The sequence below is a fragment of the Cetorhinus maximus genome, chromosome 21 (assembly GCF_964194155.1).
Source record: "Cetorhinus maximus chromosome 21, sCetMax3.hap1.1, whole genome shotgun sequence".
Taxonomy (NCBI): domain Eukaryota; kingdom Metazoa; phylum Chordata; class Chondrichthyes; order Lamniformes; family Cetorhinidae; genus Cetorhinus; species Cetorhinus maximus.
The window spans coordinates 77,583,405-77,611,136 of record NC_135899.1 but is presented as its reverse complement, the minus strand read 5'-3'; the positions used below and the strand labels follow the sequence as shown (position 1 = coordinate 77,611,136).

The 27,732-nt window shown below is 45.7% G+C and overlaps 1 protein-coding gene across 1 annotated transcript in view; it reads left to right on the top strand.

Annotated features, from left to right (window-relative positions):
- The window catches only part of crybg2 (crystallin beta-gamma domain containing 2), a 54,956-nt gene that overhangs the window by 15,138 nt on the left and 12,086 nt on the right, over positions 1-27,732 (top strand). Inside the window, exons 4-14 of the mRNA XM_078566066.1 lie at positions 3,014-3,132; positions 5,657-5,831; positions 13,482-13,621; positions 14,901-15,027; positions 15,469-15,504; positions 16,317-16,453; positions 18,514-18,640; positions 19,472-19,614; positions 20,300-20,426; positions 23,771-23,803; positions 25,784-25,896. Of these exons, the coding sequence (XP_078422192.1) occupies positions 3,014-3,132; positions 5,657-5,831; positions 13,482-13,621; positions 14,901-15,027; positions 15,469-15,504; positions 16,317-16,453; positions 18,514-18,640; positions 19,472-19,614; positions 20,300-20,426; positions 23,771-23,803; positions 25,784-25,896 (1,277 nt within the window). The remainder of the gene's footprint in view (positions 1-3,013; positions 3,133-5,656; positions 5,832-13,481; positions 13,622-14,900; positions 15,028-15,468; positions 15,505-16,316; positions 16,454-18,513; positions 18,641-19,471; positions 19,615-20,299; positions 20,427-23,770; positions 23,804-25,783; positions 25,897-27,732) is intronic.

Below are 27,732 nucleotides of genomic sequence, written 5' to 3'. Positions count from 1 at the left end.
AAAGAATTGGAGCTGCCAATTAAATCAAGCAAACAGTATCTGTGGAAAGAGAAATTGAGTTAATGGATTGAATTTTACAGGGGGGGGCAGGCAGCATGCCTCCCCCCCCACCCAATCCTGCCGGAAATCATGACGGTGTGAAGCCAACTTGCTCCAGGCCCGACCAGCTCCATAGAGATAAAGCGTTGCACGGCTCATTAACGAGGGCCGAGCGGGACTTCCGCCCCACAGCAGGGCAGAAGATCCGCATGGGCGCAAGTGCGTGCTGGAAAAGCTTCCTGAGGTACAGAGCTGCCTCAGGGAGATGTAGATCTGAAAAGTTAAAAATAAAGATTTTTAAAATGTTATAAAACATGTCCCCCCATGTGACTCTGTCACATGAGCAGGGACATGTTATTAATGAAATGTAAACATTTTTATTTTACTTTTATTTGCTGTTGGAAACCTCATCCCGCCTGTGGATGAGGTTTCCTAAAAAATGCAAAGGCCACTTGGCCTTTTCACGAAAAATTTAATTCAATTATAACTTTAATGGCCTTAACAGTTCTTATAATTGTTGGCGGGCACGCTGCTGACTCCCGCCCATGCCTACAGACTGAAATATCGCGTGACTGCGCAATGACATTGGGATGCTCGCCTGATGTCATCGTGTCTCAATTTACGCTCGTTCGGGTCGGGCGCGCACCCGCTCAATGAGTGTTATATTCTGGCCTTAGATTCCAAAAGTCTACCTACATCAGCCTTGAATAGATTCAACAACTGAGCATCCACAGCCCTCTGAGGTAGAGAATTCCAATGATTCATCACTCTCTGAATGAAGACATTCCTCCTCATCCCATCTCACATGCTCGAACCCTTATCCTGAGATTACGCCACCCCTCGTTCTAGACTCTCCAACAAGGGGAAACAACTTCTCATAATCTAACCTATCAAGCCTCCTCAGAATCTTACATGTTTCAGTGAAATCATTTCTCATTTTTTTTTATTATTCATTCACGGAATGTGGGCTTCGCTGGCTGGGCCAGCATTTATTGACAAATTACAGGACAATCTCTCATCTAGGATGAATCTAGTGAACATTCACTGCACCATCTCCGAAGCAAGTATATCCTTCCTATGGTATGGAGATCAGAACTGTATACAGTATTCCAGGAGTAGTCTCAACAAAACCCTGTCTAATTGTAGCAAGACTTTGTCCTCCTTACAGCTTACTGTACCACCCAACTTTGTATCATCAAAAAACTTGGATCCATTGCTCTTGGTCCCTTAATCAAAGTCGTTGATATAGATGGTAAATAGCAGTGGCCTCAACCCTGGTTGTGGCCTCACCCCACTAGTTATAGCCTGCCAACTTTAAAATGCCCTGTTTATTCCTCTTCTCTGCTTTCTGTCCATCAATCAATCTTCTGTGTATGCTAATATAATTCCCCAACTCCATGAACCTTTATCTTGTGTAATAATCTTTATATGGCTCTGTGTCTAATGTCTTTTTGGAAATCCAAATGTACTACATCTACTGACTCCCCATTAAATACCCTGTTAGTTAAATCCTCAAAAAAACTCTAATAAATTTGTCAAATATGTTCAGTACAATATCCCTTTCATAAAACCATGTCGACTCTGCCGAATCATATTTTGATTTTCTAAATGTCTCATTAACCTACTTGGATTCCCAACATTTTCTGCATGACTGATGTCAGGTTAACTGGCCTATAGTTCCCTGTTTTCTCTCTGCTTTCTTGAATACTACTAGGACTATTCTAGGATCTAGGGATTTTTGAAAGATCACAACCACGCATCCACCATCTCTGCAACCATCTCTTTTAGAACACTAGGATGTGGGCCACCAGGTCCATGAAATTTGTCAGCTTTTAATCCCATTACTTTCTCTAGTACTTTTTCTCTACTGATATTTTTCTTCATTCTTTCACGAGATGTGGGCGTCACTGGCAAGGCCAGCATTTGTTGCCCATCCCTGACTGTCCTTGAACTGAGTGACTTGCTCGACCATTTCAGAGGGCAGTTAAGAGTCAACCACATTGCTGTGGGTTTGGAGTCACATGTAGGCCAGACCTGGTAAGGATGGCAAATTTCCTTCCCTAAAGGACATGAGTGAACCAGATGGGTTTTTATGACAATCAATGATAGTTTCATTACTGAGACAAGCTTTTAATTCCAGACTTATTGAATTGTATTCAAATTCCACCAGCTGCCATGGTAGGGTTTGGACCCATGTCTCCAGAGCACTAGTTTGTGCTTCTGGATTACTAGTCTGGTGATATTACCATTACACCACTGTCTCCCCTTAAATTAATATTGATTAATATTAATTACTTTTAAGTTCTTCAATTTCATTAGCCCCTTAGTTCCCCACTACTTTTGGTATGCTTTGTGTGTCTTCTACTGTGAAGACAAATACAAAGATTGTCTAATGCCTCTGCCATTTCCTTATTCCCCACTATAATTTCTCCTGTCTCAGCCTCTAAGGGACCAATGTTTATTTTTGCTACTCTCTTCCTTTTTGCATACTTGTAGAAGCTTTTACCATCTGTTTTTATATTTCTTGTTCGTTTACTCTAATTCATTTTCTTCCCTTTCATGCATTTTTTGTTTGTCCTTTGCTAACTTCTAAAACTCTCCCAAGCCTCAGGTTTACTGGGACTCTTCGCAACGTTATAACCCTCGTGTCACATGCCACATGCAGTAATTAACGCATTTATGGGGAAGCTAGATGAGTATATGAGGAAGAAATAGAGGGATATGCTGATGGGGTTAAAAAAGGAATGGTGGGAGTAAGCTGGTGTGGAGTATAAACACTGATGTAGACTGGTTGGGTTGAATGGCTTGTTTATGTATCATAAATTTTATGTAATTCTATGTCATTTGCGATGAGCAAAGATTCACAAGCTTAACTATAAGTGAGTGATGACGCCTGTCATTGGTTCTGTCTGTGGAACAGATCAACTCCTCTCAACTTCTGACTCTTTTCGATCTCCTATCTCTCATGATTTAGATCATCATTTACGACAAGCCAAACTTCTCCGGCTTTCAGAGAGAAATTAGTTGCGATGTACCTGATTGCACATCATGGCCTTTTCCTGCTGTGATTTCAGTGAGAGTTATTCGAGGATGGTAAGTCCAATGCAAACATTTCACAATTGGTCAATGCCATACTATCTTTTGGAGGGTGTGTAACTACTAATCCTCCAGCTCCAGCGATTTCTTTTTTTCTCCCCTTGCTTCTCTTTCTTGTTGTAAAAAAATACATTTAAAATTGGTTGTTAACATTTAAGGGGGTTAAATTGGGGTGTGTAGCACTCATTTTTCAGGTACCACACTGCCTTCGAAGGTTCCAGAATAAAGGGTTTGAAGTGTTGGCTTGTCTGACCTGAAAGTGCACGGCTTACCATATTGCGAAAGGATAAATTAGGTATCCTTGATTCCCCCACACTGCTGAAACAGTGATTAGGCCACCTGCATATGAAAGTACGCGACTCGGTGCTTGCTTCAGGTCTCTTGCTGCAATATTGGTTTGAAGACTTAACTGCTGCTGCCTCCTCCTGCAGCCCTGGCTTCACTGTGATGGGGTCTGAAGCACAATGGACCTCCATTGGCTCCTTGGACCTGCATTATTTGTCCATGGGGGAGTAAAGCTACTTGGAAGGAGGGGGCAGACAACAGTGAATTTAACCCCCCATGTATCTTGATGAGCTTTGTTCATGACTCAGTCACTCTAGTACTGAACCATACAGATAGATTCGAGCCTGGATCAGAAGCAAATTAGCTGATCTCAGCCAGAGCAGCTGGACTTCCAAGGGAGATTTAGTGGAGTCTTATGCTGGAGTAAAACTTTTTGCTCCCAAGCTCTGCTCTCGCTGGGGCTTTTTCTTTCTGCTGAATTTTCTCCATGTCTGTAGCTTCAGTTGGGAGCTTGTTTCAGTTCAAAAGCGTTGAAGGTGCCCTTTTCCTTAGTTTTTAATTCCTGTGAGGTAAGGGTTTTTGATCCGGATGCTGCTGCCATGAAGAATCCTGCTTCGGAAAACATGAAGTAGGCTTCGTAGTCTTGAGTATATTATAAGCAAGTCTTTATTAACAACTCGTAACTATATAACATATATAGTAGAGGGACAGGTATGGAGCTGAATCCACCCTAGGTTTTTTCACATCTTTGTCCCTCTCCAGACTGACACTGGCTCTGGGTCATGTGCCTTCTTACATCACTGTGTGGGCGGTACTTTACTCAGTCCCACATTAACCCTGTAAGTACCACACCCTACTACTACAGTCAGGGCTACAGTTGGCTTCAGTACCAGTAGACTGGTTGTTTGGGAGGGGTGGATGGCTTACATTGCTGACAATGGGAAAGAATTGGCCAGGCTTCCCGCTTCAGAACGTTATCCTGTGACCATTCTGGAAAATGCACACATTAAATGCCAGGGAAGGAGAGGGCTGGGATCCCCTAGCCTCCAATCAGTAGGTTGAATTCACTGTTCATGCTCTTGCATTTTGCTCTTGCACTTTTAATCGACATTTTCAAGATATTCAGGGGAACAGAAAAGGTAGATGGAGAGAAACTATTTCTTCTATTTGGGGAATTTGGATTGGGCGCATAGTCACAAAATCAGAGGGAAACCTTTCAGGAGTGAAATTAGGAAACTCTTCACACAAGGGGTGGTAGGAGTTTGGAACTGTCTTCCACAAACAGCAAATGATGCTTAGATCAATTGTTAATTTTACAACTGAGCTCACTAGATTTTCGTTAGCCAAAAGTATGAAGGGATATGGGGAAAAGGCAGGTATATGGAGTTAGGCCACAGATCAGCCATGATCTCGTTGAATGTCAGCAGAACAGGTTCAGGGGACCAATTACTTTCCCCTGTTCCTATGCATGGAAATAAAAGGATCAATCACATGGCCTTCCAGAGGATCCCTGCGTGCTCTAACCCAATAAGCATCAGACTCAGAGAGGAAATGAGGAACTTTGCAAAAGAGAGAGACACAATAGCAGAATTCCAAAAGTTTGGTAAATATTGAAGGGGCATCTAGTGGCCCATCACAGTAAAGGGAATGTTGGTCTGTGTTTGATGAATAGGTGATGAGAGTTATGACATTGTGAAAAACACTATCAATCTTAATTGTATCTAGGGTTACCAACCCCTCCAGGATTGTCCTGGAGTCTCCAACTGTTAAAGAAGAATCTCCAGAACAATGCTGCAAGAGAAACCCCGGAGAAAAATCATAGGGGTGTTTTTTTTTAAATGCTGCATGTTTTTCATTTTCTTTAAACGCTTTTGTTTATTAATTCAAAAATTTGGGAGATGGATAAGGCAGTATGACTCACAGTCAAGAATCATCCAATCAGATAATTAACCAGGGGAAGACGGAGTGACCGTGAGGGCGACCAATGGTGGGGGGGGGTGGGGCGGGAGGTCATGTGATAAAAATATCTCCAATCAAAGTTGGCAATGCCGTTTTTACACGACCTGGTCCTCTCTCTCCTTTTCCCTAAAGCAATGCAAGATAGACAGAGAGATGGAATAAGCAATTGCATTTGCAGTGGATCCCATCACTGAGAGTTCAGGTGATTGTAAAAAGAAACATTTTACAAAAGAAACATCTGAAAAAAAACCTGTGGCCTTGTTCTGATCATCTTTAGCTGGGTGGCCTATGAGAAGCCAGATTTTAATGGGAAGAAGTTCATATTTGGAGAGGAGGATATCGAGTTGATGGATCCCTGGTCAGAGGAAATTGAAGATGAGACTGAAGATCCTGACTCCAAACCACCTCCTACCAAACCCATCATCATCGGCTCCATCAGGAGAGCAGTCAGGGTAAGAGAAACATGAAAAATGATTTCCTTTGTGTTTTTTGTTAATTCTCAGGAAATGGGTGTCGCTGGCAAGGCCATAATTATTGGCCCTCCTTAGTGGTGGTGAGGCAGTGTTTTGAATCACTGGCCTGGTTATTCTTTGCATCAGTTTGATACAACTGAACAGCTTGCGAGGCCACTTCAGAAGGCATTTACCATTCAACCACAAGGTTTCACAACAATCCGGTAGTTTCAAGGTAATTTTTATGGATACCAGCTTTATGGGCTGAATTTTCACCGAGTTGGAATGACTCAGGAGCCCTTTAAAAATGGCGGACTGGTCCCAATTCCGGGACCATAGGAGGTGGGTGAGGGGCTGGTCATAGCTTGGCTTAGGATGTATGAGGAGCCAAAAGGGGTTGGTAGGGGGCATGGGGGGTGCATGGATAGGGCATAGGGAGTGTGTCGGGGGTGAGGAGGTGTGATAGGTGAGGGCTGGAGGCCCTTTGTGTCTTTATTTTAACTGAGACAAAGACTCTGGCTGCCCTTCTAAACAGCTGGCTTTGGCACCTGGCACCCCTGTGGCTGCCTCTGACCTCCTTCTCGAGCTGGCTGGCCTGACTCCAGCCCACGCACTCCCCACAGCAACGAAGATCCCTCCTTTGCGGCTCCTCTCTCCCGAGGCAGGCGGGGCCGAGCCGGGAATTTTCCTGACACCTCCTACCCGCCTCGGTGATGAAAATTCATGCCGATATTCCAGATATTTTAAACCAAAATCAGATTCACAAACTGCCCTGGTGGGACTTGAACTTGTATTCTCTGGATTGCAAAATAAAAGCTGAGCTAATAAATCCCCAAGTTATCAGTTAGAAACGACTGAAACTTTGGAATGATTCTCTCGAGCAAATTTTGCATTTGGCCAGAGTTTCAAGCGTAATTACTGACTGTCCAATATATTTTAGCTTCATACTGTAAAGGACTCTCATCTAAAGTGACTTGTGCATAATAAACTCTCCACCTTCTAGCCCAAAGCAAATCTAAACAATCTATGACAACAGCAGCACCAACATTCATTTATAGACCCTCTTTAACGTAGTAAAAGAAACCCCAAGGTACTTCATATCAAACAAAATTTGACACTGAGTCACATAAGGAGACAGCAGGATGGGTGACCAAAAGCTTGGTTAAAGAAATAGGTTTTAAGGACTGACTTAAAGGAGAAGAGCGAGGTAGAGAGATTTAGGGAGGGAATTTCAGAACTTAGGACCTAGACAGCTGATGGCATGGCAGCCATTGGTGGAGCGATTAAAATCGGGGATGCTCAAGACACCAGAATTAGATGAACACAGAGATCTCCAAGGGTTTTGTACTGGAGATAGGAAGGGGCATAATAAAAGCGAGGCACATTGGGAGTGAAGAGTGACATCACAAGACAGCACGAGGGAGTGGCGGAGGGATCAGAACCAGCGTGAGTGCAGGGAAGCATCAAAAAATGACGTCAGCACAAAGGTGAGAGCTGATTGGTGAGTAGTGGGTAAGTGTTTTTCTCCAGTTTAAAATAGATTAAGCTAAGGAAAGGTAAGAGTTCTAGTTTTTATTTGAAGTACATAAATAATTTAACATTTTTTTACTGTATGTAACTTAAAGTAAGGGTTTTCTTTTAAACTAGAGGCATGGCAGGGCAGCTCAGTCCCGTGTTATGTACTGCCTGCAATATGTGGGAAGTCCTAGACGCTCCTTGCGCTCTGACTGACCACGTGTGCAGGAAGTGCCACCAGCTGCAGCTACTTGAGCTCCAAATTTCGGAGCTTGAGCGGCAGCTGGAGGCGCTGAGGTGCGTCCACGAGGCTGAGATTTTCGTGGATAGCACGTTTTCAGACGTGGCCACACCACAGCTTACGGAAGTGCAGACAGAGAGGGAATGGGTGACCATCAGACAGAAGAAAGGTGTCAGGCAGGTAGTCAGGAAATCCCCAGGGTGCATCTCGCTCGAGAACCGTTTTTCTGCGTGGAAAACAGTGAGAGTGATGGTTCCTCTGGGGAGTGCAGCCACGTTCTTGACACTGTGAGTGACTCAGCTGCATGGGGTGGGGGGAGGGAAAAGAGGGGAGGGGCAACAGTGGTAGGAGACTCAATAGTAAGGGGAACAAACAGGCATTTCTGCGGCCGTAGACGTGACTCCAGGATGGTATGTTGCCTCCCTGGCGACAGGGTCAAGGATGTCACTGAACGGCTGCAGGACATTCTAAAAGGGGAGGGCAAACAGACAGATATCGTGGTACATATTGGTATCAACGACATAGGTAGAAAGAGGGATGAGTTCCTGCAAGCACAATTTAGGGAGCTAGGGAGCAGATTAAAAAACAGGACCTCAAAGGTAGTAATCTCTGGATTACTTCTGGTGCCACGTGCTAGTGAGCACAGAAATAGGCGGTTAGTCCAGATGAATGAGGCTGGAGAGATGGTGCAGGAGGGAGGGCTTTAGATTTCTGGGACATTGGGACCGTTTCTGGGGGTGGTGGGGTCTGTACAAGGTGGACAGGTTGCACCTGAACCGAAATGGGACCAACATCCTTGCGGGGAGGTTTGCTAGTGATGTTGGGGAGGGTTTAAACTAACTTGGCAGGGGGATGAGATTCTGAGAGGCGGTTCAGCAGGGGGAGATGCACAGCCAAAATTAGAAGAGAGAGCAAGTGAGCCTGGAAGGCATCGTAATTATAGGCCAGTTAAGGCACAAGGGAGTTTGGCAAGGTTGGATGGTATTTATTTTAATGCAAGGAGTCTGACGAATAAGGCAGATGAGTTGAGGGCACAAATTAACACATGGAAGTATGATGTCATTGCTGTCACAGAGACATGGTTGAGAGAGGGGCAGGATTGGTAGCTCAATATTCCAGGATATAGGGTCTTCAGGCGAGACAGGGAAAGAGGTAAAAGAGGAGGGGGTATCGCAATATTGATCAAGGAATTAATTACAGCAGTAAGGAGGGATGACATGTTAGAAGGCTCCTCAAATGAAGCCATATGCGTAGAACTGAAAAACAAAAAAGGAGCAATCACATTGCTGGGAGTGTACTATAGGCCCCTAAACAGTCAGAGAGAAATAGAATAGCAGATATTTAGGCAAATTTCAGAGAAGTGTAAAAATAATAGGGTAGTAATAGTGGGGGAATTAAACTTCCCCAACATTAACTGGGTTAGTCATAGTGTGATAGGTTTAGAGGGAGCGGAATTCTTAAAATGCATCCAGGAAAGCTTTTTAAGCCAGGACGTAGAAGGCCCTACAAGAGAGGAGATCCTGGACTTAATTTTAGGGAATGAAACCGGGCAAGTGGTAGAGGTATCAATGGGGGAGTATTTTGCAGATAGTGATCATAACTCCGTTAGATTCAAGGTTGTTGTGGAAAAGGTCAAGGGTGGGGCAGAAATCAGAGTTCTAAATTGGGGGAAGGCTGATTTTAATAAGATCAGATATGATTTGGCCAGAGTGGACTGGGAGCAGCTACTTTTAGGTAAATCTGCATCAGAGCAGTGAGACTCATTCAAGAAGGAAATAGGGAGAGCACAGGGTCAACATATTCCAGTAAAGATAAAGGGTGGGACCAACAAATCCAGGGAACCCTGGATGTCGAGGGATATACAGGATTGGATAAAGAGGAAAAGGGAGGCTTATGGCAGATACCGAGGGCTCAAAACAGCAGAAGCCCTAGAGGAGTATAGAATGTGTAGGGGGGAACTTAAAAAGGAAATTAGGAGAGCAAAAAGGGGGCATGAAAAAACATTGGCAAGTAAAATAAAGGAAAATCCAACGTTATTTTACAAGTACATTGAGAGTAAGATGATAACTAGGGAAAGAGTAGGGCCCATTAAGGACCATAGTGATAATTTGTGTGTGGAACCGGAAGACGTAGGTAGGGTTCTAAATGAATACTTTGTGTCGGTGTTCACAAGTGAGAGGGACGATGTGGGTATGGAAATCAGGAAGAAGGACTATGATATAATTAAAGAAATTAGCAAAGAAAGGGAGGAGGTTCTAAGTGGTCTGGCAGGCTTAAAAGTAGATAAATCTCCAGGCCCGGATGAAATGTATCCCAGGCTGTTGAGTGAGGCAAGGGAGGAGAAAGCAGGGGCACAGGCAATAATTTTCAATACCTCTCTGGCCACAGGAGAGGTGCCAGAGGACTGGAGGACAGCCAATGTGGTACCGTTATTCAAGAAAGGAGGAAGGGATAAACCAGGGAACTACAGGCCAGTCAGTCTAACCTCAGTGGTGGGAAAACTATTGGAAGCAATTCTGAGGGACAGAATTAATCTACACTTGGAGAGGCAGGGATTAATCAAGGACATTCAGCATGGTTTTGTTAAGGGGAGGTCATGTCTGACCAATTTGATTGAATTTTTCGAAAAGGTGACCAGGTGTGTAGATGAGGGCAATGCATTTGACATAGTCTACTTGGACTTCAGCAAGGCTTTTGATAAGGTCCCACATGGGAGACTGATAATGAAGGTAAGAGCCCATGGGATCCAAGGCAATTTGGCAAATTGGATCCAGAATTGGCTGAGTGGCAGGAAGCAGAGGGTGATGGTCGAGGGGTGTTTTTATGACTGGATGCCTGTGTTCAGTGCGATTCCACAGAGATCGGTGTTGGGTCCCTTGCTGCTTGTAATATATATAAACGATTTAGATTTGAATGTAGGAGGGTTGATCAGTAAGTTCACAGATGACACAAAAATTGGTGGGGTGGCAAATAGTGAGGAGAATAGCCTTAGTTTACAGGAGGATATAGACGGGCTGGTCAGATGGGGTTGATCAGTGGCAAATGGAATTTAATCCGGATAAGTGTGAGGTGATGCACTAGGGCAGGACAAACAAGGCACAGGAATACACGATGAATGGTAAGACCCTGGAAAGTATCGAGGATCAGAGGGACCTTGGTGTGCAGGTCCACCGCTCCCTCAAGGTAGCGGGACAGGTAGATAAGGAGGTTAAGAAGGCATATGGGACACTTGCCTTTATTAGCCGAGGCATAGAATATAAGAGCAGGGAGGTTATGCTGGAACTGTGTAAAACGCTGGTTAGGCCACAGCTAGAGTATTGCGTGCAGTTCTGCAATCCGCATTATAGGAAGGATGTGATTGCACTAGAGAGAGTGCAGAGGAGATTTACCAGGATGTTGCCTGGACTGGAGAGTTTTAGTCATGAGGAGAGATTGGATAGACTGGGGTTATTTTCTCTGGAGCAGAGGAGATTGAGGGGAGACATGATTGAGGTGCATAAAATTATGAGGGGCATAGATAGGGTAGACAGGAAGGAACTTTTCCCCTTGGTGGAGGGATCAATAACCAGGGGGCATAGATTTAAGGTCAGGGGCAGGAGGTTTAGAGGGTATGTGAGGAAAGTTTTTTCACCCAGAGGGTGGTGGGAATCTGGAACTCACTGCCTGAAAGGGTGGCAGAGGCAGAAACCCTCATAACATTAAAGAAGTATTTGGATGTGCACTTGCGATGCCATGGCATACAAGGCTATGGGCGTAGTGCTGGAAAATGGGATTAGAATAGTTAGGTACTTGTTCGACTGGCGCAGACTCAATGGGCCGAAGGGCCATTTTCTGTGCTGTAGACCTTTATGACTCTATGGGCAGAATTATCCCCCCATCGGGGGGGAAGTTCAAGGGCGGGCGCGGGTTTACGCCGCCATTTTACGTGGGCGGGCCAATTAAGGCCCGTCCAGCGTGACGTCTGCCAGGAATGCTATGCGCTCCCTGTGCGGGCGGGGGGGGGTGCGATTCCCTGAGCCGAGAGTGCGCTCTTTCGCGCATGTGCGTGTAAGAGGGCACTCATCTCCCTGAGGCTAAGTGCTGCATCAGGGAGTTTGACACCAAAAATGTTAAAAATAGAGAAATAAAATTCCCCTGACATGTCCCCTCATGTGACACTGTCACATCAGTTGGGGCATGTCCATCACTTTTAGTTAAACTTCTATTAAATTTTTAAAAGCCCTCATGAAACCTCATCCCGCCCGTGGATGAGGTTTGATGCTTTCACTGAAGCCCGCCAGGGCTCCCGGCCTTAAGGTTGGACAGGCAGGTCCTTTAACCACTGCAATTACCCTTTTAAATGGCCTCAATAGGCCGTTGACAGGTCGGCGGGCGCACCGCTGATTTGGCTGTGCCCCCGCCAACCTGAAAACTGAAATGACGCGGGGTGAGGTCGGGAGTTCCGCCCAACATCATCCCGCGTCATTTTACGCGTCGGCGTGTGGGTCCCGCACCCCCCCCCCCCCTGCCCCCCCGCATGCTGACCGGGAAATCCTGCCCTGTGACTCTATGAAATCAGGAAGCACTTTTTCACATGCTGGCTTGTGGTAAACTAACACTCTCTTCCCAAGAGGCTGTAAATGCTGGGGGTCAATTGAAAGTTTCAACTCTGCGACTGATAGATTTCTGTTGGGTGAGGATATTGATAGATACGAAATAAGATAAGAAAATGGAATTAGGATACAGATCAGCCATGATCTAATTGAAGGGTCAAAAAGGCTTGCGGAACCGAAAGGCTGACTGCTGTTCCTATGACATTTGATTTTTGATGCATCCTGACTATTCCCCACACTACAGATACTGCACATGAGGGAGCAGGACACTGCGGTGCTGAGAGAGGCCGGTATGCTAGAGAGAGGGACTGGGCTATAAGCAGTTGACTGAGCTAAGGCACCATCCAACACAATGACTGATTCAGAACTAACACAACCCTCCCTTCACTTCAATCCCCAAACTACGATTTAAGTTTCTAATCTGACACAAGAGTACGTCAATAATTTCTCTTGGTTTCTCTCTCCCAGTATTCACAGTGCTAGTACAGGGCCCCTATATGAAGGGCTGTTCAAAAGCGATTAGAAACTGGTTGCACCAAAGCAGTGGGACTTGAATTTAGAAATTTGCAACGTAAAATCCCCAAACTACTGGTGTGAGATAACAACAATAACAGCTGGAATTTGCATTGTATATATTAACAATGTAAAGTGTCCCAGGGGGACTCACTGGAGCGGTTACCAGGCACAATTTCGCACCAAAACGCATGAAGAGATAACTTGGACTGGTGACCAATAGTTTCACCAAAGAGGCAGGTTTTTAAGGAATGTCCATGCAGGGGTGATCTCTGGAAGAATTTCTTCACACTAAGGGTGGTGAAAACCTGGAACACTCCCCACCGCCCCACCCCCACCCCCAACAAAAAAAAAAGTTTATGAGGCGGGAGGCCAGTTGAAAATTTTAAAACTGAAATTGGTAGATTTTTATTAGGTAAGTATTAAGGGTTACAAAACCAAGGCAGAGGGATGGAGTGAAGGTACAGGTCTGAATGACAATGGGCTCTAAGGGCTGAATGACCTCTTCCTGCCCATATGTTGGAGAATGTGGATGACAGTCGGTACCCAGAGGAAGGTTACCTCTTTCTGCTGGTCATTAGAGTCCAGTGTGGAATGAGGTTGAATGGGCCTGCTCCTGTTTCTGTGCTTCTGCAAAGTGGTATAGGAGATATACACAACTGCGCACAGCATTGAAACCAGGGGAAAGTCTACAAGGAGATGATCATTGACGGTCCTTCCACACTGATCAAACTTCATTAATCAGAACCATTCCATGACTCATTGTTTCTTTGGGTTGCTGTTTTTCAGGACTACACCACACCACAAATATCCTTGTTCCCAGATGCCAACGGCGAGGGGAAGAAGCTGTCATTTTATGGTGAATCCGAGGATATTCGGATATTTGGGTTTTCCCCAAGAACAACCTCCATCGTTGTGAATTCTGGACTGTGAGTCTCTCAGCTCTCTTGTTGTTAAAGGGTCTCACTGGATGAGTACTGATGGCTCGGTTGGTTTAATTGTGCGCCAAGTGTGACACTGAATACTTGTTCCTACTCCTTTGTATCTTCTGCCGTCCCTGTAAGTGCCCCTTATGCCTTGCACTGTCCTGTATCAAGGTGATGAGCAGGATCCCATTCCCATGCCACTGTAAGATGTGTGGGGGCAGTGGGAGCAAAGGAAAGAACTTAAATTTGTATAGCGCCTTTCACAACCTCAGGACGTCCCAAAATGCTTTACAGCCAATGAAGCTTTTTTTTAAGCTTGGTCACTGTTGTAATGTAGGAAATGTGGCAGCCAATTTGCTCACAGCAAGCTCCCATAATCAGCAATATAACATTGACCAAGTAATCTATTTTTGTGATGTTGACTGAGGGATAAAACATTAACTAGGGCACTCAGGATAACTTTAATTATTGGCCACTTAGGGCCACTTCCTGTCCTGGCCTCAATTTTGAGGCTGGTAGGAGGAGTTCAGTGGTGAGGAGAAGCACGGCAGGTCACCCTGCTTGTACCTCGGGAGTGAAATAGGGGTGCCTCCCTCAAGGGCCCCCTTTCCATATCGAGCACCCCTCCAGGTCTTCCCTCGTGGACTCCCCGTCAAAACCTCCAACCCTCTGCCCCACCTTGCCTCCCCTTCCCTCCAGGAGACCTCCCGCACTTTCTGGTCTTCAGGACTTAAAATCTGGGGACTGCTTGTAGTTCCAGTCCTGACCACTGCTGCCACTGGCACTGCTGGGGCTACAGAGCTGATGACCAATCAGATTGGCTGGCAGCTCTCTGAGGTGGGTCTCAAGTGAGGCGTGGAAGTCCCATCTCATGCCAATTAACGCTCCTTGAAGCTTTAAATGGTTGCGGGGCTGCCGTGATTGGGAGGGGTGCATTCCCCGCTGGCTCTTTGGGTGTCAGGGTAGGAAAACCCACCATTTAAAAAATCCTGTCCATAGAGTTTAAGGAGCATCTTTTAGGAGGCAAGACGCTGAAGAGGGAATTTCTGAGATTATGGCCTAGGCAGCTGAAGACAAGAGCACTAGTGGCGGAGCAATGGAAATCGGGAATGCACAGGAGGTCAGAATTGGAGGAGCACAAAGATCCCAGAGAGTTGTAAGGGTGGAGGAGGTTCCAGAGACGGGGAGAGTGTGAAGACTATGGAGAGAATTTTGATCACAAGGATGAGAATTTTGAAATGGATTTAAAAGGATCCACAGTGATGTCTCTCTATCTCCACAGATGGTTTGTTTACTCTGAACCTTTCTTCGAAGGCCAGCAGAGTGCACTGGAAGTGGGTGGCTATCGAACACTGGAGGAATGGAGAGCAGAGAAAGCACAAGTGGGATCTCTGATGCCAGTACAAATGGTATACACGCAATGCGACACAACATAAAAATATCATTGTAGAGATGTCAAGACGGGTGTCAAAACTGACCAATTTCCCCAGCATACTAATGCGAGAACAAGTAGGCGTTAGGAGGGTGTCTCAGCTTTCACCAACTGGGAGGAACCAACAATCCCAGAATTACAATCTGTCAGGAATATTTGAGCAGCTTGGGGTTCTTGGTCTCTGGGAAAAGAGAAGACTGAGAGAAGACCCGATAGACTTATTCAGAATTGTGAAGGGGTTTAAAGGGGATGATTGGGGTTGTGGGGGGTTGCTGTGCAGTGGATGTGGAGAAATTGAATCCACTTGTGGGTAACACCAGAACAAGGGGCCCCCCTTAAGTATAAGATGCCCTCTAACAGGTCAAGTGTTTCAGGCTGAACTGCCAAAGATTGAGTGTCTTGTGTGATTTATTTTCAGGGTCCACCCAGGGTGGAGAAGCCTTACGAACCCAAGGTAGGAAAACAGAAAGTGGAATTGATCAGTTGTTTCATTGCAGATTTGTTATGTTACTGTATCTTGGGGGAGGGAGCTTTTGGGGGAAAAAAAATTACATTTTCTGGATTGTGCCACATAAAATTCCTGTAAAGTTTTGAGTACTGGTGCAAGAAATGTTTTCCCTTTATTCTTTCTTTCTCCTGCCCCCTCTCGTTCCCTCCGTTCAGCCTTTTCTGTTCCTTTGCTTCTCTCCCTCGCTCTTTCCCCTTCCTCATCCTTCTCACAAGCCCACCATTTATTTCCCATCACTTAATGCCCAAGGCGTTAGTAGTGAATCATTGTCTTGAATCTCTGCAATGTAGCAGTTTGGTATAACTGAGGGTCTTGCGAGGCCACTTCTGAGGGCAATGAAGAGTCAACCATGCTGACGTAGGATTGGGGTCACATTTAGGCCAAGGCTGAGCAAGGACAGAAGAGGCATTCGCGAAATCATTTGGGTTTTTAACCACAATCTGACAGCCTCGCGGTCATTTTTACCAATCCCAGATTTTCATTTCTAGATTCTTATTCAGTTTCTCAAACTTTGTTTTGAACTTGCATTCTCCTGATTATTAGCCCAGACCTCTTGATTGCAACGCCATAAGCACTACATGACCTTGCCCAGATTATGCGCCACACTGGCCTACTGCAATGACTCTTCAGGAGCACTTGCATACAGCTGTGACATGCACTCTCAGCCACTCTTTCCAGCCTTGCTGCTATCCAGTACAATGGATCCTGGCCCTTCGCCTGGGTCCCCTGATTTTAAAAAATTGTTATTTTCCTTCCAGATCAGCATTTTTGAGAAACCGCACTTTGCAGGGAGAAGCAGAGAAGTGTACAGTGACTCCTCGGACTTCCTGTCCAGATACCCCAACACTGGTGCTGCTCTCTCAAACGCTGGCTCCATAAAGGTGTATGGAGGAATGTGAGTACCTCAGCACAAGTATATAGCATAGCACAGAAAGGGTTGGTGTGGCCTGGTGATACAGCTTTCTAATCACTGGCCCTACAGTCGGGATACTCCTTTTAGGGGAGGAGCAGCGAGGGGTGGGGGTAAGGTTTCCAACCATACTTTCCCCTCCCCTCCCACTGACCTCATCCATTATCTTGGGTCAGGGTCTATTTGCAATGCAGGGCTGGCAGTATACGAGTAATTTGCTACCACAAGGAGTGGCTGAAGCAAATAGTATAGATGCATTTGAGTGGAAACTAGATAAGCATATGAGGAAGAAGGGAATTGATGGTTACAATGATAGTTTTAGTTGAAGAAAGATGGGAGGAAGCTCAAGTGAAGCATAAACACCGGAAAGAAAACAGAAAATGCCAGAAAAACTCAGCAGGTCTGACAACATCTGTGAAGGGAGAAACCAAGCCAACACCTCGAGTCCTTATGACTCTTCTTCAGAGCTGAAGCGTTCCTCCGACTCGTGTGCGACTCTGTTGAGGGCTTCCAACAGCTCTGCGTGATGTTCCCCCGCCTTCTGCTGACTTTCTACAATGAGTTGCAAGGCTGAATCCGGAAGCTCATCATCTGACTCGGACCTCACAGCTGCCTCTTCTCCAGCATTTCTTCCAGTGCCGGGGAGCTCGGCTGAACCTGCCTCCTCCTGCAGTGGACACGTGTCCATGCGGTGACCACCAGATTGTGAGCACAAGCCTGCTCTAGATCGAGGTCCCGCCGAGGTGTGTGTCTCTGCCCTGGTGCAGGGTGTGGGTAAGCGCTGTGATGGGTCTTCCAGGCTGCTTATTTCCTATTCTTCAGTGGAGGAGGTGTCCTCTTTACTGGAGGTGAGGCCCTGGTTGGAGCTGAGGGACTGGCTGGCTGAGAGTGTCGGTTGCTTGGCAGAGCTCCCTGTGAACCAAAGCAGAGATAATTAGCGCGTGACAACAGTCAAAAGCAGGAGAGAGAGCACTCACAGTTGCATTGAGGGAGGGATGATGTGGTGCAGGATCCTCACGTGGGTGTTCACCACCGACCTCACCACCGCCATAGGCACGGTCCACCTCCTCACCAGTCAGCGTGATGGCACACTCCTCAAAGTGAGTGAGGGGCTTAATGTGGGCCACTGAGACCTCTCCTGTTGTGAGCCAGCTTCTCCTTCATGGAAACAGATGGAGAGAGTGTGAGCAGGACACATGGCACTGTGTGGAATGTTTGTGTGGTGAGCAGAGACACGGACAGGGTGAGGACATGAGCTCCAGAGGATCTGAGCCTGCTGGAGGTGTGAGGGTGTGTAGGAGTTAGTGTTGTTGTCCCTTGATGTGTGAGATCCTTGTGGATGTGAGATGGGTTTGTGAGTGTGTGAGTTGAGAGTGATGAGGTGGGTGACTTATCCTGGCGGAAAGGATGAGAGCATTCATCCTCTTCCTGCACTGGATGGCTGACCTCCTCTGTGCTCCGTTGATGCTGACCGCCACTGCCACTACCTCCCAGGCCGGATTGGTGACTCTGGCGGACCTCCTGCAGCCAGAGTAGGGGGTAGCGGAGTTTGCGGTGACCTTCGACTGCATCCAGCAGGCGCCCCAGAGAGGCATCACTAAACTTGAGGGTTGCCATCCCCTTTGTTTTCAGGGCTATCTGTCGCGAGGAACAGTCCTGGTCTGTAGACATGAAATAGGCTGTGCCCTGGTGCACTTTAAATATAGAGCCCAGAGCGAGGAAGCACTGAGGTCATGGCGTGACGGACAAAGCGGAACTCACCTGCCAGCGATTCGGCGTTTTTCCCATGAATGTATTATTAATGAGGTGGGACACGTTGGGAAGGGGTCAGGAAGGGGTCGGTACAGCGCGAAAATCCGCCATTGCGGCTGGCGGGTAAAATGTTGTTTTTCACGCCCACTATCGCACTTAGTGTAAATCTGGGATGATTCCACCCTTTCTTTTTATTCTATGCCGTCTAAAAATGTTATTTGGATGTTTATTTGTGCTCTTTAAATGCTTTCCGCTGACATGCTGTTTTTTTTCCCTTTAACTCTTTCTTGCAGTTGGGTTGGTTACTCAAAGGAAGGTTTCAGGGGCCATCAGTACCTCTTGGAAGAAGGCGAGTTCCTGGACTGGAGGTCATGGGGTGGCTGCGATGAGGATTTGAAGTCACTGCGCGTCATTCGGGCAGTGAGTATTGGGATCTGAGAGAGACATTTCTTACAATGCCAAAAGCTCAGCTTTTCCCCCAGTGGCCTAGCTGGTGAGGGAGGTCCTGGCATGGAGACAAGACGTGTCCCATGGTCAATGTCCAGTCTGTGATCTTGGCCAATGGTGGCACTACATTGCCTCATGGAATAATGCACTAGAAGGGGTGTTGGAAGTGCACCCAATAGTAACATTCAGTAGGGAATCAGGTATCTATTTGAAATTAAAGAATTTGCTGGGTTATGGGGAAAGTTCAAGGGGAGTGGGACTAACTGGATAGCTTTCAAAGAGCTAGCACAGGCATGATGGATTGAATGGCCTCCTTTGGCGCTGTATTATTCTATGATTCGATTAGATGGGATGTGATTTGATCCTGAGTTAGGGCTTAGGGGAAATCAGCTATGATTCCTGCTGCTGATGCCTGTGCTGTTTAGTGAAATGTTTGGGCATGGGGAAGGAGGGGAGCATTTGGGGACTAGTTCACATGTGTGGTGGTATGAGTGGGGCTGTGGTGGGGGTGTAAGGTTTGCACATAATGTGCGTTGATGCCTCACTATGGTATTCACATGCCAGAACAACCTACTAACAGTCCAGGCTCAGGCAAGTAGAACTGATGCTAGGATGGTGACCAGACCTGTCTCCCCAGCAAAGTCATCATCGCCAGGGGGAAACAAGGGTGGGGGTGGAGTTGCGGGGTGGAATAATTTTGTAAAAAGTTGATAATTCCTTTATCTAAAAGTGATTGGCATTAACTGAGCAGAAAGTGTGTTGTGGGTGATCTTGTTTGATATCTTCTCTTTGTTTTTTTTGAAGGATTTTTCTAACCCTGCGATTGTTCTGAATGAGAAAAATGTCGACGAGGGGAAAGATTCATTCATGATGGTCGAATCAGTCCCAGACCTGGAGCTAGCTGATGTCGAGGATATAATACAATTCATTCATGTTTTGAATGGAGTGTAAGTGACAGTAAACACATTGCAGCGGTCTGAACTATAACTGCATGTGACAGAGAGTTAGCATGGGCTGGGACTGTGCAATATATAATGGAGCTGATATTATATTGTACACTGTGGCTACTATTGCCTTTGGTTTACGAAGGCTACTGTTTCCTATAATAGCTGTGTGCACAATCTACTGCTCACTTGTGTTAGAGGCAAGGTTACCATGCTGTAGCCATGTTGACTAGGATGGTCTCAGGTTTGATCTCTGACCTGTTGCTCCGAGATCTAATTTCAGCTGAGCATTGCAATTTGTCTCCAGTGTCATGGACTTGGGGAGTTTTCCCTTGGCTCGCTGCAGAGTGTCCCAAGCTGCCAAAGGGTGTGGCATAGGGTGGGTTCAGGTATAGACTGCCAAGTGCTCCATAGTTGCACAATCTCTCGACACTGGTTGCCTGTGCTTGCGCTTGAAGGAAGGTATCTTGAATGAGGTACGGGGAGGGCCAGCAACCCAGGGTGAAAATCCTACAGGGAAAAAAAAAACAAACAAGCTTACCATAAAAGTGAATAATTTCAAGAACTTGTATCTGGAGAAGTGTAGAGGCTGTGGATCAATGCCCAGAGTCGAGGCCCAGAGCCTGTTTTCAATGCTTGGCGTTGAGCTGCTTCCTTGCTGCTAAATATTCACCATTTCTTCTTTCAGATGGGTGGCCTACGAGAGTGTCAATTATTCTGGATCTCAGTACATTGTCGAGAAAGGAATTTACCGGAACCCTCAGGACTGGGGTGCCCAGAACTGTAAGATTAGCTCCCTGCACCCTATCTTACTGGTAAGCCAATCATTTACTTTGATACTGTGCATCCTATGATTCTAATAATATGACTCCCCCCCACCCCCCCCCAACCCCCGACACCGGCCCCTTGGTGAATAAACCATTGTTTCCTGAGCCGCCACAGTGGCTCGATGGGCAAATGTCCTCTCCAGTTTATACCCAAGCTCTTCAGATGTGGAGCCTCCAAATTCGATCACCAGTCTGGGGGCATCTGACTGACCTCCGCGAGTAGTGGGGAGCAGCATCATTGGCCTCAGCACCACTGGACTGGGGTTGACAACCCTTGAAGATTGCCCTGGAGTCTCCGAGAATTGAAAATGAATGCACAAAATACTGCTGCAAGCAAACCTGAAGAAGAATCATGAGGCATTAAAATAAATTGCAGCTATTTTTTGCATTTTCTTGGAAGTCTCCTGTTTATTCCTTCAGGAAATATTGCAGCTGGGAACTAGGCTGTTTGACTGACAGTCAAGAATCATCAAATTGGAGAACAGAGTCTGTTTGCCTTCCAATTGGCTGTGGAAGGAGGGACACCACAAAGATGGGCATGTTGGGTGACCAATGGTGAGAGTGTGGGGATGGGGCAATTGGCAACAGGTAGTTATGTGATGAAACCTCCAGGAATACATTCACCCAGAGCTGGCAACTCTACTCTGGCCTGGGAAAGAAATTAATCCGGGTTCCTATCCCTGATTGCTATCCAGTGACCCTCTAGAGAAGAGTTGTATGGATGTCAGGTGAGAAGGGATTTCAAACTGATCTTGATGTCCCTTCAAACACTGAATATGCAGCCAACACTGTAGCCTAGGCTAAAGTGGATTGAACTGGGGAAGGTAACAGGGCATTTGTTATCTGAGGAACCGCTGCTCCAACAAAGAGTCCGTCCCTTTGGGAGTGAGGATAGGAGAGGGGAAAAAAATGGGAGAATAAAGTCTTGAGGGAAACATTGTATGTTTGAGGAACCTATTCTTCTTAAAAATTTACACAAGCAGAGGTCTAACAGGATATTTATTTGCAATTGGAACCTGTTTTCAAGGGCTATGTGTGTGTGTGTACATGATCCTCTCAGCTCTGCATTACTCAATCCTACAATGAGAGAGACTTAGGGCATCAGTGGGATATTCAAATTGTTGCTCAAGGGGCAAGTCCATGTCCAAATGCAGCAAGACCTGGACAATATCCAGGCTTGGGCTGAAAAGTAGCAAGTGACATTCGCGCCGCACAAGTGCCAGGCAATGACCATCTCCAACAAGAGAGAATCCAACCATCAGCCCTTGATATTCAATGGCATTACCATCAGCGAATCCCCCACTCTCAATATCCTGTGGGTTACCATTGACCAAAAACTGAACTGGACGAGCCATATAAATACTGTGGCTACAAGAGCAGGTCAGAGGCTCAGAATCCTTCGGCAAGCAATGCACCTTGTGACTCCCCAAAGCCACCTACAAGACACAGGTCAGGAGTGTGATGGAATACTCTCCACTTATCTGGATGAATGAGCTCCAACACTCAAGAAGCTTGACACCATCCAGGACAAAGCAGTCTGCTTGATTGGCACCACATCCACAAACATTCACTCCCTCCACCATCGACGCACAGTAGCAGCAGTGTGTACCATCTACAAGAAGCACTGCAGAAACTCACCAAGCCTCCTTAGACGGCATCTTCCAAACCCACGACCACTACCATCTAGAAGGACAAGGGCAGCAGTACCTGGGAACACCACCACCTGGAAGTTCCCCTCCAAACCACACACCATCCTGACTTGGAAATATATCGCCGTTCCTTCACTGTCGCTGGATCAGAATCCTGGAACTCCCTCCCAAACAGCACTGTGGGTGTACCTACACTACATGGACTGTAGTGGTTCAAGAAGGCAGCTCACCACCACCTTCTCAAGGGCAATTAGGGATGGGCAATAAATGCTGGCCCAGCCAGCAACACTCAGATTCCATGAACGAATAAAAAAAATGTGTTGCACTTTTTAACAAGGAAAATGTACTGTAATCCAGCAGAATATTAAAAACCTTCTTTCTAGGGTTTTAAAATAGTCTTTCATTTTATATGATCAGGAAGGGATGACATTCAGCACCCCCCAAGCCTGTTTCGCCATTGAGTTCAATCATTGCTGATTGGTACCTGATCCTTATTTTGTTGCAGATGCCTCAGTTCTCCTGTCTAAAAATAAATCCAGTGATAAAGAGGTTTTCTACCTCGCTGCTTGCTGCACAAGGGTTCTGAAGTGGGGGTCCATGAGAAGATTTCAAGGGGTTCCCATTGGGGGTGAGGGTGGAGGAGGAAGAGAAGGAACTGTCATTGTCACCATCCTGTGCCATTTGCGAGGGCTCCAAAAGCTGGACCAAGAACTGGCTTCTCCCCTGTGACCCTGGCCTTGCTTTAGACTGGGCTGCCAGGTGCCATGTGCAAATCCGCATGGTGGAGGCTGGCTTACACTCTGCCCCTCACTCCCTCGCTCACTCGCTGTTGGCCACTCGCACCCTCCCTGGCCGTTGGCAAGTTTGGGAAGGAAGCAGCCCTGCTGGACAGTGTCGCTTCTGCTGTGACTGGTGGAGAAGAGGATTAAAAATAATATGCCAAGGACAGGATTAAAGTGAAATTAAATTTATTTTGAAATTAAAATGACATTAAAGCGTTCTTAAATATAAGCGGGCCTAGTGTGGGAAAAAAAGCCTAAATGGAAAAGCAGGGGTTGCAGGGGGGTGCTGTGGGAGCTAAAAGATTTAAAATTTCCTTTGAAGCACTGTAACATTTTGGGATGCTAAGGCATGCTGGGAACTAGCGAGCACCTGTCAGATCTCTGGGATAGGTTAAACATTGACCTCGGGCGTCCACAAACCCTCCATGTTCTGTCATTAGGACAAGGCAACAACTCCTCAGGCAGTGCAGGCAATGCTATAAAAAAAAAGGGGGCTCTGCAGTCAGTCAGATGTGTGAGGGGATGAGTTCTCCATCACGCTCTCTCCAGCAGGTCTGCTTGTGGACAGTGGCTGTGTATTTTCAACCACCGAAAGTGCCTGGCCCATTTAATTTCACATTAAGAAAAACTAAAATAATAACGCATATATAACCTTTAATCGTACAACTAAATTTTACACAGATAAAACATTATGTTGTCCTGTGGGGAGGTCTGTGGAATTTTGATAACATGAGAGGGGGACCTTTGAAGCAAAAAGATTGAGAGAGCCACTGCTCTAGCATGTTTCATAGTATATCTCCCTGAGAGCTGGGGAGTGGGGGCAGGGTAGGGGGGTCAGTGCACTGTGGCATAGGTACAGACTGACTGATAAAGTGATTCGTCATCTGTTTTGTGTATTCAGGTGGAGCCAATTGATCAGCAGCTGAGACTAAAGGTGAGTATCGTTCTCCACACCCTCCCACTGTATTTATTTTGTAAATGAGGTTGCTAGCTTTATCAATAGAGGCAGGGAGTGTAAAAGCAAGTAAGTTACACTGAAGCCCCATAAAACATTGGCTAGACCCCAGATGGAGTATTCTGCCCAATTCTGGGCAACACTGTTTAGGAAGGATGTCAAGGTCTTAGAGAAATTGCGGAGGAGCTTTACTAGCAAGGTACCAGGGATATGAAACTGCAGTTACATGGTGAGACTCGGGTTCTTCTTTGTGGAGCTGAGAAGGTTAAGGAGAGATTTGACAAAGGTGTTCAAAATCTTGAGGAGTTTTGATAGAGTAAATAAAGTGAAACCATTTAAAGTGGCAGGAAGGTCAATAACCAGTGAGTTTAAGATGATTGGCAAACGCACCAAAGACGACAAGAGGAAAGAAATTTTCACAAGAAGTTATTCTGTTCTAGAATACACCGCCTGAAAGGGCGATGGATGCAAACTTAATAAGAATTTAAATTCCTAAGAGAAAAGATTTGCTGGGCTGTGGGGAACGATCATAAGACTGGGACTAGTCAGGCAGTCCAATCAAAAGGCAAACATGTACATGATTGGCCAAAAGGCCTCTTTTTGTGCTGCTTCATCCTGTGATCCTATTGGGAGATACCAGGGAATTTCCTGGTTTATCTTGGGTCTTTACTGAGTTAGAGACTTTCATTAAGATAGGGGTAGGGTTGCTACAATTAGCTTCATTGTTCCTGTGTTCTGTAGTAAATCAGTCGGGGTTCCTGAATACGTTCTGCCAGAATGTGCACATGTGGACATCCAACATAGGATAGGATGAGCTTTGGCTGTGCTGACCGACCTAGATAACCAGCTTTCACTTGCAAGGCTCACACAATTCCAAGTGACTTCTTGGAATTATCCTAATGTAAATGTCTCCCTTGGAGCTACTTCATAGCTAGAGTCGGGTTCCTCAGAAAAGGAGAACGACAAGAGTATTGGATGGGGAATGGGGTGTTGAATTGGTCAAAGTCCCAGTTCCATTGGTGAGATGGCTGCTTAATTATCAACAATTATCAACCGTGACAGCTATGCAGTGTTGACTTGGCTCTGAGCTTCCAACACTCATTACAAGCAGCTCATGCACCATAGGATGTGTCAGAACATGGGCAACCCTCAAAGTAGACAGCCCCTCCTCAACCCTAATGTGGCCACCACCAACCCAACCCCAGTGTGGCAGCATCCCCCCCTTATCCCCAAAACAACCACCATACAACCAACAGGTTATGGGGCAATATAGCAGAAGTGTTTAAAATTATGAAAGAATGAGAGAGGGCAAATAGAAAAAGATTGTTTCCAGTAGTTCAGGGATCAGGAACAAGGAGCCATAGATACAAGATTATACTAAGAGAGTTAGAACACAGAACAAGAGAAAGTTCTTCACACAAAGAGTTGTGAGGCCGTGGAATTCACTTCTAGAGTTAATGGTTGAGGCAGAAACTATGTTAACATTCAAGATTAAATTTTGGATAGGCTGTTAATATTGATCCTCAACCAACATCTCTAAAAACAGATTATCTGGCCAAGATCACAGAGTTGTTTTCAGGAGTTTGCTGGGTGCAAATTGGTTGCCCACTTGCTACCTTACAACAATGGCTGCACTTAAAGTATGTCATGGGCTGTGAAGTGTTTTGGGATTTCTTGGAACCTAGAGGTGCTGTATGAATGCAAGTCACGTTTTTTCTTTTCTTAAAGCCCACAGTCACATTTAAGACAACAGGGAATGAATGACACACATAAGAAAGTACAAAACAAACAAAACAACCACATGCCAGATTAGATTTGTAATCGGTTACATGACTTTTCCTTCACTCCTATATTATTCATTTTGCTAGTTGCTGATACTAATCTTTCCTTTGGTCCTGTTGCTGTCTTGACCTATGTGCGATTAAAATGAAGTTCAAATTCTTTTCTTTCACCACAAAGATAAAGGTCTACTCGGAGGCCGAATTCAGTGGACGCTGCCTGATGCTCGAGAAGAAAAAGATTGGAATCCCAAGAGAATTTAAGATGCAATCATGCAGAGTTCTAAATGGCAGGTAAATGCACTCGATTGCCAGTATGTTGTAACATACTGTGCACCGTGATTATGACATGTTGTGTGAGCTGGGGAGTTGCCCCCGCTGATGTCCAGGCCAATAGTTATCCCCCAATCAACATCATTACAACAGATTTCTATGTTCATCATTACACTGATGTTTGTGGGAGCTTGCTGTGCGCAAATTGGCTGCCATGTTTCCCACATTACAGCAATGACTACACTTTAAAATAAGTGCTTGCCTGGCTGTAATGTGCTTTGGGACATCCTGGGGTTGTGAAAGATGCTATATAAATGCAAGTGTTTTCTTTTTACATCTATTGTCTTCCCTCCTCCAATTTTCTCATCATCATCGGGGACCAGGTTCATACACAACCATTTAACAGTGTTTGCTGTCTGATGTGCCCCTGCCCTCTCCAGCTCAAAAATTATTTACCCACCAAGTTATTGAAAGTGTGAGCTGATAGCGGTGGTAGTGAAGGTAACAGGGGATTGGAGACCAGAGTGAACATGGCAACCAATTGGTTGTCTTAATCAATGAGCTTGAATTGTTTGGAAAGTGAAGGACTGAGAAGGAGGTTGAATTAAACTCTTTAAATTTAATGTGTCAAATCAGGTATAGAAAGAGAAATAGAGAGAAGAAGAAAAGTTGGATGGAAGGGGATTGAGGAGAAGAGAGAAGGCAAAACAAGAAAATAGATTTGAAAAATTAAAAATTTTACATTTTTAAAATTTTCCTAAAATGATTCACAACATGAAGGGATGAAAATCCACACTTAGTGTCAGAGCGTCATCAGTGTTTACCATGCAGTTACCCTTGTAATTACTAGACCTAAATATCTGTAAATAGTTGAGTTTGTGCAAACACAGCAACTTCACACTTGTGAGCAGACAGCAAGATACTGTTTACATCAAGCTAACAGTGGAGCAGTGTAACCACACTGAACATTTGACAGAAATGTTTGGATATTGGTGTTTAAATAGTGATTTTTAGATTTTTCTCCCTGATTGAGAATGTGATATGGATTCCTGGTCCAAGCCCTTTGCCAATGTTGCTCTTTCATCACTGGATGCCCAGCGAGAACTCTCCCTCTGACTTGCCCCCGCTTCCTCAGCAGAGGGCAGCCATCTGCATCCCTGCCCTGTGGCTTCCCACACTGGCATCCCAAAGCACTGTGCTCTCCAAGTGCAAATCTTCCACTTTATAAGAAAAGGAGAAGGCCATTCAGCCCCTCGACTGTCCCATCATTTATAATTAGATCCGGATTGACCTGTAGCCCAGCTTCATTTGGTTCACTTTGCTCCATACCCTTTGACACCCCTATCCGACAAAAGTGTACCTCATTTTATATTGAAAAACTCCAATTGGTCCATGACATGCATGAATCTTAGGGGTGTGAGTTCTCGGTCTTTACTACCATTTGGGTGAAAAGATTTTTTCTGATTTCGGATCTGCTTTTAAGATTGGACTTGCCCTCCCGAGGGAAGATGAATCAATTTATAATTTTTAACACCCCGACCGGACCACTCTTCTTCCTCCTAGACTTGAGGACTGAATCTATGCAACCTGCCCTCATAATTAAACCCTTTTGACCTAGGTATTATTCTGGCGAATCTGCCCCTGCACTCACTATTGAGCTGCAGTGGAAAAGCAGTACTGAATTAAAGCGATATTCTAAATGGTCCCTGACCAAGGCAACTTTTTTTTTAAAAAATTTGTTTATGGGATGTGGGCATCACTGGCTAGGCCATTATTTACTGCCCATTCCTCAGAGGGCAGTTAAGAGTCAATCACATTGTTTGGGTCTGGAGTCACATGTAGGCCAGACCAGGTAAG